The sequence below is a fragment of the Ranitomeya variabilis genome, chromosome 1, assembly GCF_051348905.1.
Source record: "Ranitomeya variabilis isolate aRanVar5 chromosome 1, aRanVar5.hap1, whole genome shotgun sequence".
Lineage (NCBI taxonomy): Eukaryota > Metazoa > Chordata > Amphibia > Anura > Dendrobatidae > Ranitomeya > Ranitomeya variabilis.
The window spans coordinates 872,354,457-872,373,943 of record NC_135232.1 but is presented as its reverse complement, the minus strand read 5'-3'; the positions used below and the strand labels follow the sequence as shown (position 1 = coordinate 872,373,943).

Below are 19,487 nucleotides of genomic sequence, written 5' to 3'. Positions count from 1 at the left end.
ACTTCCCTACCTCACAGTATAATGTTCAAATACATGCAACAAGCTACAGACTATTTATAAGTTGGAGGAGTTACATTGCAGTGTCAGCAGATGGGGTTGTTGTATCTGTTGATGCTTACATGTAGTGTATCTTAACTGTTTCTCTTGTTTAGAGATAAGTCTCATTTTTTTCTCTCCCGTTGATATGTACAGTTCTTATATGTAAACTCAAGTAAACTCTGATTTCTTCCAGAAATGTCTGATTGCTGTTACTTCTGCTGAAATGCAAAAAGTAAACCAGTTTTAGTGCATGTTAGTTTAATAACTATAGTTTAGTATAATTGTTTTTTTATTTTAGAATTTTTAGTTATATGGAAAACGTTTTTTTACATTCCATTTCATTTTCAGGTCCTTATATATTGTTGCTGTCCAAGTTTGTAATTTTGATATAGTGCATGTCTATTATAGGTTGATTGATTCAAAGTAACAATGATTGAAGGTGATCCCTTTATTGGAAGCATTTCATGTGTATTTTTGCATTTAATTTATTTTTGCATTTTTATTATTTATCTTCATAGTCTGTCCCTCAAAAGTAGAAAAAGACCAGATGATTTTAAAATTTTAAAAAAAAAATTTCACACTACATTCTTCCATTGGAATTGCACAGTAGACTCAGTTACAAGGAGCATCAGCCTTGAAGGGGTATGGCTACACAAACTGGAAGAATCTCATGCAAAACAACCTTTGCACTTACAGCAAAATAAGAACTGCAGGTCTGTGAAAATGGTTAAAATCTAATCCAATCAACTTGACTGGTAATGTAAATCGGTGCAGCAGGTTTTAGCAACCTGCTGTGTCTGCTGAGTATAAGCTGGGTAATCAAAGCGAACCTGTCAGCAGGATTTTGCTAAGTAAACTACAGTCATTGTCAGGTTGGCAGTGTTAAACTTATTAAAATGATAGCTGGGGTGAAGAAATCTGTCTTGTGGTTCTTGTGTAATCAGTGTTAGAAGATTGTAGCTAATGATATGCCCGTGCTCCGAAGCGGTACTGTAGGCAGAGTCTTCTCTTCCTGCTCTAAGCCAGAGAAACCAAGGAAAGACCGGCCCACCCTGAAGCACAAACAGTCTGTCTCTATGATGAAGAATATGTTTATGCTTCGGGGGTGGCCTGTGGGAGGATATTTATTTGTGACCGTTATCTGGTTGAGTCCCCTATAATCAATACAGGGTTGAAGTGAGCCGTCCTTATTCTTACAGACTGGCATGGCAGGTGCAGGCAGGGACAGCTGGTATACAGACTGGCATGGCTGATGTACAGGCAGACTGGTGCAGGTGAGCATGGATGGAATACAGGGACAAAAGGAAAGTATGGGCTGACAAGTACAGGAGAGGTAAACTGACTTGCTGGTACTGGGGACCGTGGTGGTAGGTCGACGTCCCTGCTGGGGGAGCGATGAAGCATGCAGGGACACCAGTGCGTCATTATGCAATTGTATTTTAGCAGTTGCTCTCCTAATACAATGATTTTGTCTGACAGAAACCTCCCTTAGTGTGCCTTTATCTGCCCGAACCCAACTGTGCTCTATATCAGCCACACATCTCTTCATAGTTTGATCACCAGGCTTAAGTGTTTGTGAAATATCTAATGTTTTGAAATCTTGTCCATAACATTGCCCTATTTTATGCTTTTCAGTAGCAGACAGACAATTTTGATTGAAACTTGTGGCTGCTTAATAATGTGGAATGTCCTTTTTAAGAAGTTTTCCTTTAATTGGGCTCACCTGGCACTATTTACCACAGGTGTTTAAGATTGATTTCAGTGATACAAGAGCCCTGAGACACATACCAGCCATGAGTTCATTTGCAAAACAAAAATTTATGACACAAATGCAATTTGCATAATAATTGCAATGCGGCATAGCAGACTGGCTGTTAACCAATAACATGTACTGTGTGATGGGCATAAACAGCTGGGTTACTGGTATATCTCAAAATGACACATGCTAGTTTTCTGTTGATAGATTAAGATTGGAATCTACATGCACATTTGCTATTTTTTTATTGTATGAATGCACTTTAAAAGAATTAAACATCAGAAATTTAGAATCCTGTTGTGATGATCTTTTTCATATGATCAACTACCATACAGACCTATTCCATGCATATCCATGGCAACAGACAACAAAGTGTGTAACCTGATCCTGCAGTAATATTGCAGTAATCTGATCCTGCAGTAGTATTTTCATCTGTCCCCTGCTTCAAGCTAATGTAAATTCCGTAAGATAACAAGGAATAGATAGAAGATTGTTTCTACCGCTCTGATCCAGCAGCAAAGTAGAGTTTTTAATAAAGACTTTTCAAAAAAAAAAAAATATGTAACCGTCGTACAAGATATATCGGCACAATTGAAAATTGGTTTGAAAGTGAACATAACCTGTAAAGATCTAATCAAAGTACATGCATTCAGCATCTCAGGTTCTGAACACATCGTTAAGGGCTGGCACTCACATCCACTAGATCACTGCAGGTGATCTGAATAAATAGAGCCTTTTCCTATATTTTCACTGCATTTCTTCATAGTATATCACATATAATGTCAATATATCTGTTATGTATTGCGTATTTAACAGGATTTATACACTTTGAGGGTATTTCAACTAAATGATCCTATGACATGATAAATAATAGTATATAGTACTCACAACTGTTTGGATGTAGAAAGTTCAACACACAACTGCACCAGGAGTAGAACCGCCAACTTTGAGACTGGCAAATTCTGACCCATGATCATACCAAGGATCTTGTTCAGTGCCTACTGATGTAGAATAAATCGCTTTTATATGAAATCAACTAAGAATACAAACAAACTGTAAGGGGGAGAGCAAAAGTCAAAAGGTTGTTTACATTTCTACTAAACAAAACTGAAAATCACGTGATTTCTCTTCTAAATGGCAATCATTAACCAGCATCATTTTCCCGCAAATAGTAAGCTTAATAGGGCCGGATTCAGATGAGTGCGGTTTTGCACATGTAATGTGGCTGTTATCCCCATAAACTAACAGCATCATCGTTCATCATTCTATTATCATTCTGGTTTCTATGTGACTTTTAGCTTTTTTTCTAGTGGTATTAATTGATGTTTTTTGTGCCAAAGTCTTCAAAATGGTGCACACAAGTTGATGAATTTTACATAAAATCAAAAAAAGTTTTTTTTTTGTCTGTATAGTCTAACTGTGAAAAAAGGTATATAAACAGATTTTGTATTTCATAAGGTCACTGGATTACATTTGTGCAAAATGTTTACAACATTTCGAAAAGCTGCAAATTCATTCATATATGGTTATAATCGCACATCCGTGAGTGTTACCATCGGATATGAAAAGAACAAGGTTTTTCTCAAGTGACATCCAAGCTGCTTTTCTCATCCATTTTGTTTTCACTGGAGCAGGTAGACTGAATTGACTCTCTACAATTTATCAGTTATAATGGATGAAACACCGAGTTCCAAAGTCTGTTTCCAGCGCGTCATCCGTTTAATATGGATCCCCATACATTTAAATGGCCGAGTCTGATCAGCAAAGTGGATGAGAATACACTGGACCGGAGGCACAAATGTGCTTCTAAAACTGATGTGGGTATTGGTCAATAAAATGCCATAAGTCAATGCGCTGACAGAAAAAAAACAAAACAGACGGCACTAGGACATGTCACACGGATGTGTGAATATAGCTTAACCCTTTCATGACAGAGCTTGATCAGGCCAATTTTTAAGAATTCTGACCAGTTTCACTTATGAACTTTCCACTGTATCCCAGTGATTCAGAGACTGTTTTTTCATGACATTGTGCTTCATACTAATGGTAAGTTTAGGTTAATATTGTGTTTATTTGTAAAAATATCAGCATTTTTGGAATTAGGCAAGCAAATTAAATTCAGATACCCAAGTATTTAAAATATAGATGCGAATAGTGCCCTAATCCTCAGGGGCAAATTCATTACCCCTGAAATAAATAAATAAAATTGGATTTTTTTTTTTTAAATTTCACCAAACGTGAAAATTTTTTCCCGTTTTACAGCACACGATATGTTAACCAATGGTGTCGTTCAAAAGTACAACTTGTCCCGCAAAAAAAAAAAAAAAGCCCTTACATGGCCATTTTGACAGAAGAAAAAAAAAATGCCGTGGCTCTGGGAAGAAGGGGAGCAAAAACGAAAATACCTCTGGTCATGAAGGGGTTAAACTGTTGAGTGTACTCTGCAACCCTGCTAGTGGGGGAACTGTGCCCCATTGTCTGGGTGTGAAATTTGTAATCCGCTTTCTCAGGGAAATGTGAAAACGTGCTCTGTGGGTGAAATTTGTTCGCTTCTGTGGGGCTACCAAAAGCATCTGTGTACCTGTGCGAGTAGTGAGCCTAGAGTAAAATAATTTTTTTTTTAATATCTTAGTGGCCAGACCTAATGCTCATTAACCCCTTCCCGACATCTGACGTTATAGTACGTCAGATGTCGGGTCCCCTGCTTTGATGTGCGCTCCGGCGGTGAGCGCACATCAAAGTCGCGACATGTCAGCTGTTTTTTACAGCTGACATGTGCGCGCAATAGCGGCGGGTGAAATCGCGATCACCCGCCGCTATTAACTAGTTAAATGCCGCTGTCAAACGCAGACAGCGGCATTTAACTACCGCATCCGGCCGTGCGGCCGGATATGAGCGCATCGCCGACCCCCGTCACATGATCGGGGGTCGGCGATGCTTGTACATTGTAACCATAGAGGTCCTGGAGACCTCTATGGTTACTGATCGCCGGTGGCTGTGAGCGCCACCCTGTGGTCGGCGCTCACAGCACATCGGCATTTCTGCTGTGTAGCAGCGATCTTATGATCGCTGCTGCATAGCAGAGCCGATCGCGTTGTGCCTGCTTCTAGCCTCCCATGGAGGCTATAGAAGCATGGCAAAAGAAAAAAAAAAAAGTAAAAAAAAATGTGAAAAAAATAAAAAAAATATAAAAGTTTAAATCACCCCCCCTTTCGCCCCAATCAAAATAAATCAATAAAAAAAACCCCCAACCTACACATATTTGGTATCGCCGCGTTCAGAATCGCCCGATCAATAAAAAAAAAGCATTAACCTGATCGCTAAACGGCGTAATGAGAAAAAAAATAGAAACGCCAGATTTACGTTTTTTTGGTCGCCACGACATTGCATTAAAATGCAATAACGGGCGATCAAAAGAACGTATCTGCACCAAAATGCTATCATTAAAAACGCCAGCTCGGCACGCAAAAAATAAGCCCTCACCTGACCCCAGATCACGAAAAATGGAGACGCTACGAGTATCGGAAAATGGCGCAATTTTGTTTTGTTTTTTGCAAAGTTTGGAATTTTTTTTCACCACTTAGGTGAAAAATAACCTAGTCATGTTAGGTGTCTATGAACTCGTACTGACCTGGAGAATCATAATGGCAGGTCAGTTTTAGCATTTAGTGAACCTAGCAAAATAGGCAAGCAAAAAACAAGTGTGGGATTGCACTTTTTTTGCAATTTCACTGCACTTGGAATTTTTTTCCCGTTTTCTAGTACACGACATGGTAAAACCAATGATGTCGTTCAAAAGTACAACTCGTCCCGCAAAAAATAAGCCCTCACATGGCCAAATTGACGGAAAAATAAAAAAGTTATGGCTCTGGGAAGGAGGGGAGCGAAAAACGAAAACAGCTCCGGGGGTGAAGGGGTTAAAGGATTTAAATGCTCATTCCAATTACAGAGCAGAGTCTAAATTGTCATGGACAGCTATTCTGTCTTGCAATATCAACTGCTGACTCAGTTGAGAATAGGTTAATTTGCTTGACTGTTGCCTAAGATGTGGTACATATTAATCAGGCTGCCTCTCTGGAATAGAATCCTGAGTCTCCATTACTCATGTGTACTATGCAACTCTCCTAAGGGGGGTTTGAACTTGGATGGCTGAGAGTTCCTTCACTGTGTGTTCTAACAGGTCCCCTCTTAACCCCTTTCTGCCATCGGATGGAATAGTACGTCCGATGGCAGAACCCCAGCTTTGATGCGGGCTCCGGCGGTGAGCCCGAATCAAAGCCAGGAAAGGTCAGCTGTTTTGAACAGCTGACATGTGCCCGCACTAGGCACAGGCGGAATCGCATTCCGCCCGCACCCATTTACTAGTTTAATGCCGCTGTCAAACTGACAGTGGTATTTAACAAGTGCTTCCGGCCAGAAATGTGCACACCGGTGACCCCGTCACATGATCGGGGGTCATAGGTGCGTTGGCCTAACAACCAGATGTCTCTTGCAGACCTCTATGGTTGTTGATGCCAGATTGCTGTGAGCGCCACCCTGTGGTCGGCGCTCATAGCAATGCTATAATTTAGCTACATAAGGGAGATCTGAGCATCGCTCCTATGTAGCACAGCCGATCAGGCTATGCCAGCTTCTAGCCTCCCCTGGAGGCTATTGAAGCATGGCAAAAGTAAAAAAAAAAAGAAAAGTTATTAAAAATATGAAAAATATAAAATATTAGATGGTGGCCTGATTCTAACGCATCAGGTATTCTAGAATATGTATGTAGTTTATTTATGAAGATTTCAGAATAATGCAATACACAGGATTCGGCCGGCCGCGGCCAATTAGCGAAGCGTGATTCAAATCCCACGAGAATTCGCGTCTGGACTGCGTCTCTCGCTGATTGGTCGCGGCCGACCAATTAGTGAAGCCAGGGCTGGCTCCAGGTTTTTGAGGGCCCCGAGCAAGAGTTTGACAGCCCACGCAGTACATAGCACAGCCCACGCAGTACATAGCACAGCCCACGCAGTACATAGCACAGCCCACGCAGTACATAGCACAGCCCACGCAGTACATAGCACAGCGGGCAACATATCCCTGTGAAAAAAAAAAGAATTAAAATAAAAATGAGTTATATACTCACCGTCTGGCGGCCTCCGGATTGAGCCCAGGCCTTTAGGCTATGTGCACACGAAGCAGATTTGGTGCAGAATTTTCTGCACAAAATCTGCATCTTCTGGCAGAAAACGCAGCTGACAATTCCTGCGTTTTTTATGCGTATTTCGCAGTGCAGTTTTGTAGTGCGTTTTTTATGCTGATTTGTCGGCTTTTTTTAAAGCTAAATAAAGAGATAAAAGTTTAAAAAAATATATATATATTTACGTGATGTAATTTCCTAGTCATTTCCTAGTCCAAGGCGGAGGAAGGTGAGTATATAATGATTTTTTTATTTTTTAACCTGTGACATACGTGGCTGGGCAATCTACTACGTAGCTGGGCAATATATTACCTGACTGGCCAATATACTACGTGGCTGGGCAATATATTACGTGGACATGCATATTCTAGAATACCCAATGCGTTACAATCGGGCCACCATCTAGTGGGGTAATAAGGGGTTAACGTCACCTTGACATTGTAAGGTGACGTTAACCCCAGTTAATAATGGAGAGGCGTCTTTAAGACGTCTATCCATTATTAACCCCTCAAAAAAAAATTGGCATAGGCTCCCGCCCAATTTTCATGTCCAGAAAGGGAAAGCCAGCGACTGCAGGCTGCTAATTTGTAGCCAGGGAAGGGGTTAATCTTCCCAGGCTATGAATATCAGCCCACAGCTGTCTGCGTGGCCTTACTGGCTATTAAAATAGGAGGACCCCAGAAAAAAATGACATAGGGTCCCCCTATATTTTATAGCCAGAAAGGCTACGCAGACAGCTGCGGGATGATATTAATAGCCTAGAGAGGGGCCATGGATATTGCCCCCCCCCCCCCCCGGCTACAACTACCAGCCCGCAGCCGCCCCAGAAATGGCGCATCTCTAAGATGCGCCAAATCTGGCGCTTAGCCTCTCTCTTCCCACTCCCTTGTAGCGGTGGGATATGGGGTAATAAGGGGTTTAACATCACCTTGACATTGTAAGGTGACGTTAACCCCAGTTAATAAAGGAGAGGCGTCTATAAGACGCCTATCCATTATTAACCCCAAATTACTGAACACAAAAAAAAAGACACAGGAAAAAGTATTTTAATATTCTAAATTTTACCATACTTACAAATCCCTTGATGATCTGTAGTCTTTTCCGACATAGTCCATTAATATCGAGTGTCCCACGACGATCTGCCATGGAGAACAGCCACATCAGGTGATGTGACTGCTCTCCACGGCTTCCCAAACACAACGACAGGAGCTAAAACTCCTGCAGTGTGCCTGCGCATGCGCGCGAGTTTACAGGAGTTCAATGAACTCCGGGACTCTCGCTTTACGACACTGCTGCGTGAGAAATTTCACGGCCGTTCAATTGCCATAAAGTGAGCTCCCGGAGTTCATTTAACTCCAGGAAACGAACGGGTGGCTCCGATACACTGCAGGAGCGATTAACTCCTGCAGTGTATCACCGGAGGACGTCGTGGGACAACCTATACTTTTTTTATTTTTTATTTTGGGACAAGGATGATCGTGGATGGTGGCCTTCGGGGACGTATGTGGTGAGTATGTACAACATGTTATATGTGTGTTTGTGTTTTTAACCCATTGTAGTCAGTCGCCTGACAATGGGACAACTCTCCCCTCATCACATTTCGATGGGAGTAGTCCCACCCGACGAATGACTACAATGAGTCACTACTGACAGACACACACACAGACACTATACATACCATTTCTACCATACGACTCCATTTTCGCTACTCTCCGCCCACTCACTTCCTCCACATCACTGACGTCACTTCCTTCTGCTGCGGTTTTGACACCCAAATCCGCATAAAATCTGCAGATGGTATTTACATCTGCAGTTTTTATGCGGATTTGACCCACAAAATGGGAGTCAATGGGTGCAGAAACGCTGCAGTTCTGCACAAAAGAAGTGACATGCACTTCTTTGAAATCTGCAGCGTTTCTGCACGGATTTTTCTGCACCATGTGCACAGCTTTTTTTTTTCACATTGATTTACATGGTATTGTACATCACAGTGCAGTTCTGCAGCATTTCTGCAGCAGAAAAAAACGCTGCAGAACTGCACTAAATCTGCATCGTGTGCACATAGCCTTAGCGATGCTCCTCGCGACACTCCGTTCCCAGTAATGCCTTGCGGCAATAACCCGTGATGATGTAGCGGTCTCGCGAGACCGCTACGTGATCTGGGGTCATTGCCGCAATGCATTCTTGGGACGGGAGCGTTGCGAGGAGTGGGAAAGGCTGGCGCGGACGCCAGAAGGAGAGAATATAATGTGTTTTTTTTGTTTTATTATTTTTAACATTATATCTTTTTACTATTGATGCTGCATAGGCAGCATCAATAGTAAAAAGTGAAGCGGTGTTTAAATCCCGGCCCAATATCGCTGATTGGTCCCGGCCGGCCGCGACCAGACAAACAGATGGAAGTGGACCTTAGACAATTATTACACACACATACATATACACACACACACATAAATACATATATAATAATAATAAAAAAAAATACACACACACATACACATATATATACATATATACATATACACATATATACATATATATATATACACATACACATATATACATATATATACATACACATATATATATATACACATATATACAGGTCCTTCTCAAAAAATTAGCATATAGTGTTAAATTTCATTATTTACCATAATGTAATGATTACAATTAAACTTTCATATATTATAGATTCATTATCCACCAACTGAAATTTGTCAGGTCTTTTATTGTTTTAATACTGATGATTTTGGCATACAACTCCTGATAACCCAAAAAACCTGTCTCAATAAATTAGCATATCAAGAAAAGGTTCTCTAAATCAGTGTTTTTCAACCAGTGTGCCGCGGCACAATAGTGTGCCGCGACACATGGTCGGGTGTGCCGCGGGGAACGGGAGTCAGCTGTTCTCTGTGCCGACTGTCAAGCTGACAGCCGGCACAGAGAAGCTGCAGCGCGCCGGCTCCCGGAGATCAATAGTACTCGCAGACATCTACCAGCTGCGAGTACAATTGAGGCTCTGACTGCCGGGTCAGAGCGACGCCAGCAGCGTGATCAAGTCATGTGATCACGCTGCTGACGTCACTATCCGGCGCGCAGGAGAAAGAAAAGACTTGGTGGTAAGTGCTCCTGTGCTGTGGAGCTGAAGACACCGAAGATTCAGCGTGGGGTGGGTTTATGGGGAGTATGTGGGGGGATTTATTAAGTGTGTGGGGGGATTTATTAAGTGTGGGGGGATTTATTCAGTGTGGGGGGGGATTTATTCAGTGTGTGGGGTGATTTATTCAGTGTGTGGGGGGATTTATTCAGTGTGTGTGGGGGATTTATTCAGTGTGTACGTGGGGGGGGCTGGAATTTATTTAGCATGTGTGGGGCAGGGTGCATTTATTCTGTGGAAGGGGATGGATTTATTCTATCGGAAGGGCAGTGGATATATTCTGTGGGGGTGAGTGGGGAGATGGGGGTGGACACAGTAGCGAGGGGAAAAATGTGTGCTGACAGTACTGGGAGCAACGGTGATGGGATGTGTGAGGACAGTATGGGGAGTCGGGGGAATGTGTGAGGGGGGAATGTGTGAGGAGGAAATATGGAGAGAGCAAAGGGGTATGTTAGCAGGGGGGGGGGGATGTACAGGAGGAGGCTATTAGAAATGTGTGCAGACAGTATGGGGGGATGAAAGTGTGAGTGGACACATAATAGATACTGAGTAGTGTGAGGGTAACAGCCAGGAGGAGACAGTATGCCAAGTAGGAGGAGTGTAATGAAGGGGCACAGTAGAGAGACTGGGCTCTATGAGGGACACCGTATGAGAAGGCAGTGTGAAGTATGGAAAAGAGAGAGAGGGTAGTGTGGATGGCATGTACCATAAGAGGGACAGTGAGGGTCATATTATGTGCTGGGAATAAAGTGAGGGGCAATTATTTACTCAGAGGCTCAGCCTAGGGAAGATATTGTTATTCCGGAGCATTATAATAACACTGCTATCTTTAAGGGTGTTGTGTCGGGATGTGCTGCAGAAGACAGGAAAAGATGGAAGTCTGCAGAAACGAGCTCTGCCGGTGGATGAGAAGAGTCATCATGGCATCTGGACAAGGTGAAGATGAAAAGAAAGAGGCGACTCCACAAACAACGTCATCTATCAGGTACCTGGATGTAAATGTGTTTTTTTTGTGATACTAATTCTCATTTTTATTTGTTAGGAACATTAAAGGGGATGTCCAAGGTTGTGATGAGTCTGCAGTCATACTATGTGACTGCAGACTTCTGAATTCTCACAGTGCACACTGCTATCATAATTCTCTGATGTTGGTGATTTACATACATGCGGTCACGTGCTGACTAGACATGTGTGGCCTCATTCAATGAAAATGAATTGAATGAGGCCGGACACGTCTAGTTAGAATGTGACCAGAAGTATCCAAATCACATACTTGTGCTGTCATGACCGTCCACTCTGGCCACCGGCAAGGGAGAATCCTGAAAGTGTGCAGTGCTTGCGCTGTGAGAATTCAGAAGCCTGCAGTCACATAGAATGACTGCAGACTTTCATCTCAAACCTGGACGCACCATTTTGTGCCATTTTGGTTGGTGGTGTGCCTCGGGATTTTTTAAGTATAAAAAGTGTGCCGCGGCTCAAAAAAGGTTGAAAATCACTGCTCTAAATGACCTATTACCCTAATCTTCTGAATCAACTAATTAACTCTAAACACATGCAAAAGATACCTGAGGCTTTTAAAAACTCCCTGCCTGGTTCATTACTCAAAACCCCCATCATGGGTAAGACTAGCGACCTGACAGATGTCAAGAAGGCCATCATTGACACCCTCAAGCAAGAGGGTAAGACCCAGAAAGAAATTTCTCAACAAATAGGCTGTTCCCAGAGTGCTGTATCAAGGCACCTCAATGGTAAGTCTGTTGGAAGGAAACAATGTGGCAGAAAACGCTGTACAACGAGAAGAGGTGACCGGACCCTGAGGAAGATTGTGGAGAAGGACCGATTCCAGACCTTGGGGAACCTGAGGAAGCAGTGGACTGAGTCTGGTGTGGAAACATCCAGAGCCACCGTGCACAGGCGTGTGCAGGAAATGGGCTACAGGTGCCGCATTCCCCAGGTAAAGCCACTTTTGAACCATAAACAGCGGCAGAAGCGCCTGACCTGGGCTACAGAGAAGCAGCACTGGACTGTTGCTAAGTGGTCCCAAGTACTTTTTTCTGATGAAAGCAAATTTTGCATGTCATTCGGAAATCAAGGTGCCAGAGTCTGGAGGAAGACTGGGGAGAAGGAAATGCCAAAATGCCTGAAGTCCAGTGTCAAGTACCCACAGTCAGTGATGGTGTGGGGTGCCATGTCAGCTGCTGGTGTTGGTCCACTGTGTTTCATCAAGGGCAGGGTCAATGCAGCTAGCTATCAGGAGATTTTGGAGCACTTCATGCTTCCATCGGCTGAAATGCTTTATGGAGATGAAGATTTCATTTTTCAGCACGACCTGGCACCTGCTCACAGTGCCAAAACCACTGGTAAATGGTTTACTGACCATGGTATTACTGTGCTCAATTGGCCTGCCAACTCTCCTGACCTGAACCCCATAGAGAATCTGTGGGATATTGTGAAGAGAAAGTTGAGAGACGCAAGACCCAACACTCTGGATGAGCTTAAGGCCGCTATTGAAGCATCCTGGGCCTCCATAACATCTCAGCAGTGTCACAGGCTGATTGCCTCCATGGCACGCCGCATTGAAGCAGTCATTTCTGCCAAAGGATTCCCGACCAAGTATTGAGTGCATAACTGAACATTATTATTTGATGGTTTTTTGTTTGGTATTAAAAAACACTTTTATTTGATTGGTCGGGTGAAATATGCTAATTTATTGAGACAGGTTTTTTGGGTTATCAGGAGTTGTAGGCCAAAATCATCAGTATTAAAACAATAAAAGACCTGACAAATTTCAGTTGGTGGATAATGAATCTATAATATATGAAAGTTTAATTGTAATCATTACATTATGGTAAATAATGAAATTTAACACTATATGCTAATTTTTTGAGAAGGACCTGTATATACACATATATATATATACACACATATATATATACACATATATATACACACATATATATACACACACAGTTATATGAAAAAGTTTGGGCACCCCTATTAATCTTAAGCTTGATGTTTTATAAAAATTGTTTTTTTTTGCAACAGCCATTTCAGTTTCATATATCTAATAACTGTTGGGCACAGTAATGTTTCTGCCTTGAAATGAGGTTTATTGTACTAACAGAAAATGTGCAATCTGCATTCAAACAAAATTTGACAGGTGCATAAGTATGGGCACCATTATCATTTTCTTGTTTACTTTTTACTGACTTACTAAAGCACTTTTTTTGGTTTTGTAACCTCATTGAGCTTTGAACTTCATAGCCAGGTGTATGCAATCATGAGAAAAGCTACTTAAAGTGGCCACTGCAAGTTGTTCTCCTGTTTGAATCTCCTCTGAAGAGTGGCATCATGGGCTCCTCAAAACAACTGTCAAATGATCTGAAAACAAGGATTATTCAACATAGTTGTTCAGGGGAAGGATACAAAAAGCTGTCTAAGGCCATGTTCACACAATGCGTTTTTTACTGCGGAACCGCTGCGATTTTGCCGCTGCGGGTCCGCAGCTGTTTTCCATGCAGGGTACAGTACAATGTAACCCTATGGAAAACAGGAAACGCTGTGCACATGATGCTGAAATTCAATAAAAAAGCCGCGCTGAATAGCTGCGGTAAAAAAGAAGGACCATGTCACTTCTTTGTGCGGAACTGCAGCGGTTCTGCACCCATAGACCTCCATTGTGAGGTCAAACCCGCAGTAAAACCCGCAGATCAAAATTATATCTGCGGGTTTTATTGCGGTTATGGGTGGAGAAACCGCTGCAGCAGGAAGTGCGGGGAAGCGGGAGGAAGTTGGTGTGCGGAAGTGCGTGGGCGGAGTGTGTTCCTGTATCCCGAAGAGACATGGAGGCATACCGTCGCATGGGGATCGATGTCGGCCGTTTGATAGATTTGGTATGTGTGTGTGTGTGTGTGTGTCCCCATGCGACGCTAGTGCCACCATTGTGCTAAGTCGCCGTATGGGACTACTACTCCCATCCGGTATTAGGATGGGAGAGTTGTCCCTGTGTCCGGCGACTTAGCACAGTTGTAAAGTTACACAAAACACACACAATACACATACATGACACACAGTACATACAACATATAACACAGAGTATATACTCACCAACAGCACACTTGTAGGCGAAGCCCTCGATCCCCTAGAAAAAATCCCAAAATAAAAAATCAAATTCATACTCCCTGTCCGCAGAATCCATAAAACGAGTGTCCCACGCTGATCGGCTGCTCTCCGGCGATACACTGCCAGGAGCGAAGCTCCTAGCAGTGTATCGCGTACTGTTCCGGAGTTCAATGGCTCCTGCGTCTCGGTTAACGGCAGTACAGCTGCGTTGAACTTTCCCACGCAGCACTGCCGTTAAGCGAGAGTGCCGGGGTCAATGACCGCCGGTAAACTCGCTCGCGCATGCGCAGTGACACACAGACAGGAACTATGGCTCCTGTCAGTGTGTTGCTGCAGCCGTGGAGAGCAGACATATCTCTGGATGTGTCTGTTCTCCATGGAAGATCTTCGTGGGACCCTCGATGGATTTCTGCGGACAGGGCCAGGGAGTATGAATTTGTTTTTTTATTTTGCGTCTTTTTCAGGTCGAGGGTCTTCAGGACGGATTGAGCGTACAATAAAATATGGTCAAAAAGTGGGTGTCTTTATTTCATTAAAATATTTTTTCTCTAGTGTTTGTGTTTTTTTTTAACCCTTTCATTGGATTAATAATGGATAGGCGTCTTATCCCGCTACACGGGAGTGGGAAGAGAGGGGCTAAGTGCCGGAATTGGCGCATCTTTTTGATGCGCCTTTTCCGGGGAGGCTGCGGGCTTATATTTGTAGCCTGTAGCCAGGGGGGGGGGGCAAATATCCATGGCCCCTCTCCTAGTCTATGAATATAAGCCCACGGCTATCTGCGTAGCCTTTCTGGCCTAAAAATATAGGGGGACCCCAACACTTTTTTTTTTCCGGGCCCCCTATTTTTTAGTGCCAGAAAGGCTACGCAGACAGCTGTGGGCTTATATTCATGGCCAGGGAAAAGCCAAGGGTATTTTAACCCCTTCCTGGGCCTCAAATATTGGCCCACGGCTGTCTGCCTAGCCTTTCTGGCCTAAAAATATAGGGGGACCCTACGTATTTTTTTTTTTCGGGGGTCCCCATATATTATAGTAACCCTTTCATAGGATTAATAATGGATAGGCGTCTTATTGACGCCTCTCCATTATTAACCGGGCTTAATGCCACCTTACAATAGCAACCCTATCATCCGCGGGCTGTGATCTGGCCTACGCTCAGCACTCTGCAGAGCGCTGTCATTACAAACACGTCCACTCATTTTGGTGTGTTAAGTTCCAAAGTGGAGCATGGAAGAAGAAAAGGGTTGGACAAGGAAATGACATCATTTTTTTTTTTTCCCCCCCCCACTGCAGTAAGCTTTGTGTCAAACACAGACAATCTGCAGAGAAAACTGCATAAAAAAACGCACTAAAAACCGCATCAAAAAACGCACCAAAAACGTACCGAAAAACGCACCTGCGTTTTCTGCCAAGAGCTGCGGTTTTTAGTGCAGAAAAAACAGCAGGGAAATCAGGAACGTGTGAACATGGCCTAAGAGATTTAACCTGTCAATTTCCACTGTGAGGAACATAGTAAGGAAATGGAAGAACACAGGTACAGTTCTTGTTAAGGCCAGAAGTGGCAGGCCAAGAAAAACATCAGAAGGCAGAGAAGAATGGTGAGATCAGTCAAGGACAATCCTCAGACCACCTCCAGAGAGCTACAGTATCAACTTGCTGCAGATGGTGTCACTGTGCATCGGTCAACTATACAACACACTTTGCACAAGGAGAAGCTGTATGGGAGAGTGATGCGAAAGAAGCCGTTTCTGCAAGCACGCCACAAACAGTCGGCTGAGGTATGCAAAAGCACATTTGGAGAAGCCAATTTCTTTTTGGAAGAAGGTCCTGTGGACTGATGAAACCAAGATTGAGTTGTTTGGTCATACAAAAAGGCGTTATGCATGGCGGCAAAAAAAACACAGCATTCCAAGAAAAACACTTGCTACCCACAGTAAAATTTGGTGGAGGTTCCATCATGCTTTGGGGCCGTGTGGCCAATGCCGGCACCGGGAACCTTGTTAAAGTTGAGGGACGCATGGATTCCTCTCAGTATCAGCAGATTCTTGACAATAATGTTCATGAATCAGTGACAAAGTTGAAGTTACGCAGGGGATGGATCTTTCAGCAAGACAATGATCCAAAACACCGCTCCAAATCTACTCAGACATTCATGCAGAGGAACAATTACACTGTTCTGGAATGGCCATCCCAGTCCCCAGACCTGAATATCATTGAACATCTGTGGGATCATTTGAAGAGGGCTGTCCATGCTCGGCGACCATCAAACTTAACTGAACTGGAATTGTTTTGTAAAGAGGAATGGTCAAAAATACCTTCATCCAGGAACTCATTAAAAGCTACAGGAAGCGACTAGAGGCTGTTATTTTTGCAAAAGGAGGATCTACTAAATATTAATGTCACTTTTCTGGTGAGGTGCCCATACTTATGCACCTGTCAAATTTTGTTTGAATGCAGACTGCACATTTTCTGTTAGTACAATAAACCTCATTTCAAGGCAGAAACATTACTGTGTCCAACAGTTATTAGATATATGAAACTGAAATAGCTGTTGCAAAAAAAACCCAATTTTTATAAAACATTAAGCTTAAAGGGAACCTATCACCCCGTTTTTTAAAGATTAGATAAAAATAGTGTGAAATAGGGGCAGAGCTGGGCTTTACATTAGTGCCTTTTTGGTGCCTTTACACCCCCGTTAGGCTGCCGAAATACCTTTGTGAAGTGGCCGTTTTGTCCTGTCACTCAAGTTGGTCAGGTCGGATGGGCGTGGTCACAGCGCTGTTTCTCCCCCAGATCAGGCTCATCATTACGTTGGTGGCGTAGTGGTGTGCGCATGTCCAAGGTCCCGAATCCTGCACAGGGGAGTGAAAATAGCAGTGATGTCCGTTATTTCATTGGTCGGTGGGCGCGGCCATCTTGCTTTGGCCGCGCGTGCGCAGAAGCGGCGCTCTGCTGGCCGCGGCTTCAGGAAAATGGCCGCGGGCATCCGCGCGTGCGCAGATGGCTATCGCGGCGGCCATTTTCGTGAAGCAGAGTTCGCATCTCGGCTTCACGAAAATGGCCGCCGCGATAGCCATCTGCGCACGCGCGGATGCCCGCAGCCATTTTCCTGAAGCCGCGGCCAGCAGAGCGCCGCTTCTGCGCACGCGCGGCCAAAGCAAGATGGCCGCGCCCACCGACCACCAATGAAATAACGGACATCGCTGCTATTTTCACTCCCCTGTGCAGGATTCGGGACCTTGGACATGCGCAAACCACTACGCCACCAACGTAATGATGAGCCTGATCTGGGGGAGAAACAGCGCTGTGACCACGCCCATCCGACCTGACCAACTTGAGTGACAGGACAAAACGGCCACTTCACAAAGGTATTTCAGCAGCCTAACGGGGGTGTAAAGGCACCAAAAAGGCACTAATGTAAAGCCCAGCTCTGCCCCTATTTCACACTATTTTTATCTAATCTTTAAAAAACGGGGTGATAGGTTCCCTTTAAGATTAATAGGGGTGCCCAAACCTTATATATATATATATCTCTATCTCTCACACACTCACAGTACAGCCCAAAAGTTTGGGCTACCTCATTTAAAGATTTTTATGTATTTTCACGACTATGAAAACTGCACATTCACACTGAAGGCATCAAAACTATGAATTAACACATGTGGAATTATATACTTAACAAAAAAGTGTGAAACAACTGAAATTATGTCTTATATTCTAGGTTCATCAAAGTAGCCTCCAGGGGATGTCGGCGACCATTTGGACGAGTCCCGGGTACCATGCTCGACGTGGCCAGTCCGGCGCGACGAGAATCACCGGTCTCCCCTAGGCCCTGATCTTCTTGATGACTCTCGGGAGCAGAGGAAGAGGCAGAAATATGCATGGCAGCTGGAACCGATGCCACGACAGGACCAGAGCATCTGCCCCTATGGCGCAAGGATCGCGGGACCGCGCAATGAACTGGGGAACCTGGTTGTTGAGCCTCAAGGCCATGAGATCCACATCCGGCGTCCCCCAGCAAAGGCAAATATGCTGGAAGACTTCCAGATGGAGGGACCACTCGCCCGAGGCAAGACCTTGGCGACTGAGGAAGTCCGCTTCGCAATTCTCCACACCCGTTATGTGGATAGCCGAGATGAGCGGGTGATTGGTCTCGGCCCAGCGCAGGATGTGGGAGACTTAAGAGCATGGCTGCCCTGCTGCGGGTTCCCCCTTGCCGGTTGATATACGCCACGGCTGTGGCATTGTCGGATTGGATTCTGGTGGGATGGCCTGCGAGAAGGTGGTGAAAGTTGCGTAAGGCAAGAGTGATCGCTCGAATCTACAAGATTTTGATTTGGAAGACGCGACTTGTGGACCAACAACCCTGTGCCGTGTGGTGATTGAAAACTGCGCCCCAGCCCAAAAGGCTGGCATCGGTGGTCACCACTAACCAGCGCACTGGGAGAAAAGGACTTCCCTTGGTTCAGGGAGGACTGTAGCGTCCACCACCTGAGGGTCTGCCTGACCTGTGGGGGCAGGCGAAAACGACGGTCGAGGGAAAACGGGCTCCTGTCCCAGGCTAACAGAAGCACCTGTTGCAGGGGACAGAGACGGAACTGCGCAAACGAAACGGCTACCATCGCTGCAACCATTTTCCCGAGGATGCGCATTGCGAAGCGAATGGAGTGAGGGCCTGGGCGGGAGAGCTTGCGTGCTCCCTGTTGTAAGGACAAGACCTTCTCTGGAGGGAGAATGACTAACCCACGGGAAGAGTCAAAAATCATGCCCAGGAAGCAGATTTGCTGAGCCGGCACTTGAGATGATTTCTTGAAGTTGATTTTCCAACCCAGGCGAGAAAGAGAATCCACGGTGATACTTACAAACTCCTCGCAGGCAGAATGGGATGGACCCTTGATTAATAGGTCGTTCAGATAGGGCAGAACTACCACTCCCCGAGCGTGAAGAACGGAAATGAAGGCCGCCATGACCTTCGTGAAGACTCTGGGGGCGGTCGCGAGTCCGAAGGGCAAGGCCACAAACTGGAAGTGTTCTTCTTGGACTGCAAAGCGCAGGAACTGCCGAGAGGGGAAAAATTGGAATATGTAGATAAGCATCCTTGATGTCTATGGATGCAAGGAACGCTCGTTTTTCCAGGGACGCGACAACGGAACGGAGTGAGTCCATCCTGAAGTGTCGGACCTGTACGAACTTGTTCAGCAGTTTGAGGTCTGTAGAGTCCTGTCCTTTGGGACC

General features: G+C 44.4%; 1 protein-coding gene across 2 annotated transcripts in view; it reads right to left on the bottom strand.

Moving 5' to 3' along the window:
- Nucleotides 1-3,181, bottom strand: part of LOC143788104 (venom factor-like) — a 381,787-nt gene extending 378,606 nt beyond the window's left edge. For both annotated transcript variants that reach the window (XM_077277495.1, XM_077277503.1), the window contains exon 1: nucleotides 2,684-3,181. In XM_077277495.1, coding sequence (XP_077133610.1) covers nucleotides 2,684-2,772 — 89 coding nt within the window. In that variant the 5' untranslated portion in view covers nucleotides 2,773-3,181. The remainder of the gene's footprint in view (nucleotides 1-2,683) is intronic.
- Between the last annotated feature and the right edge of the window lie 16,306 nt (nucleotides 3,182-19,487).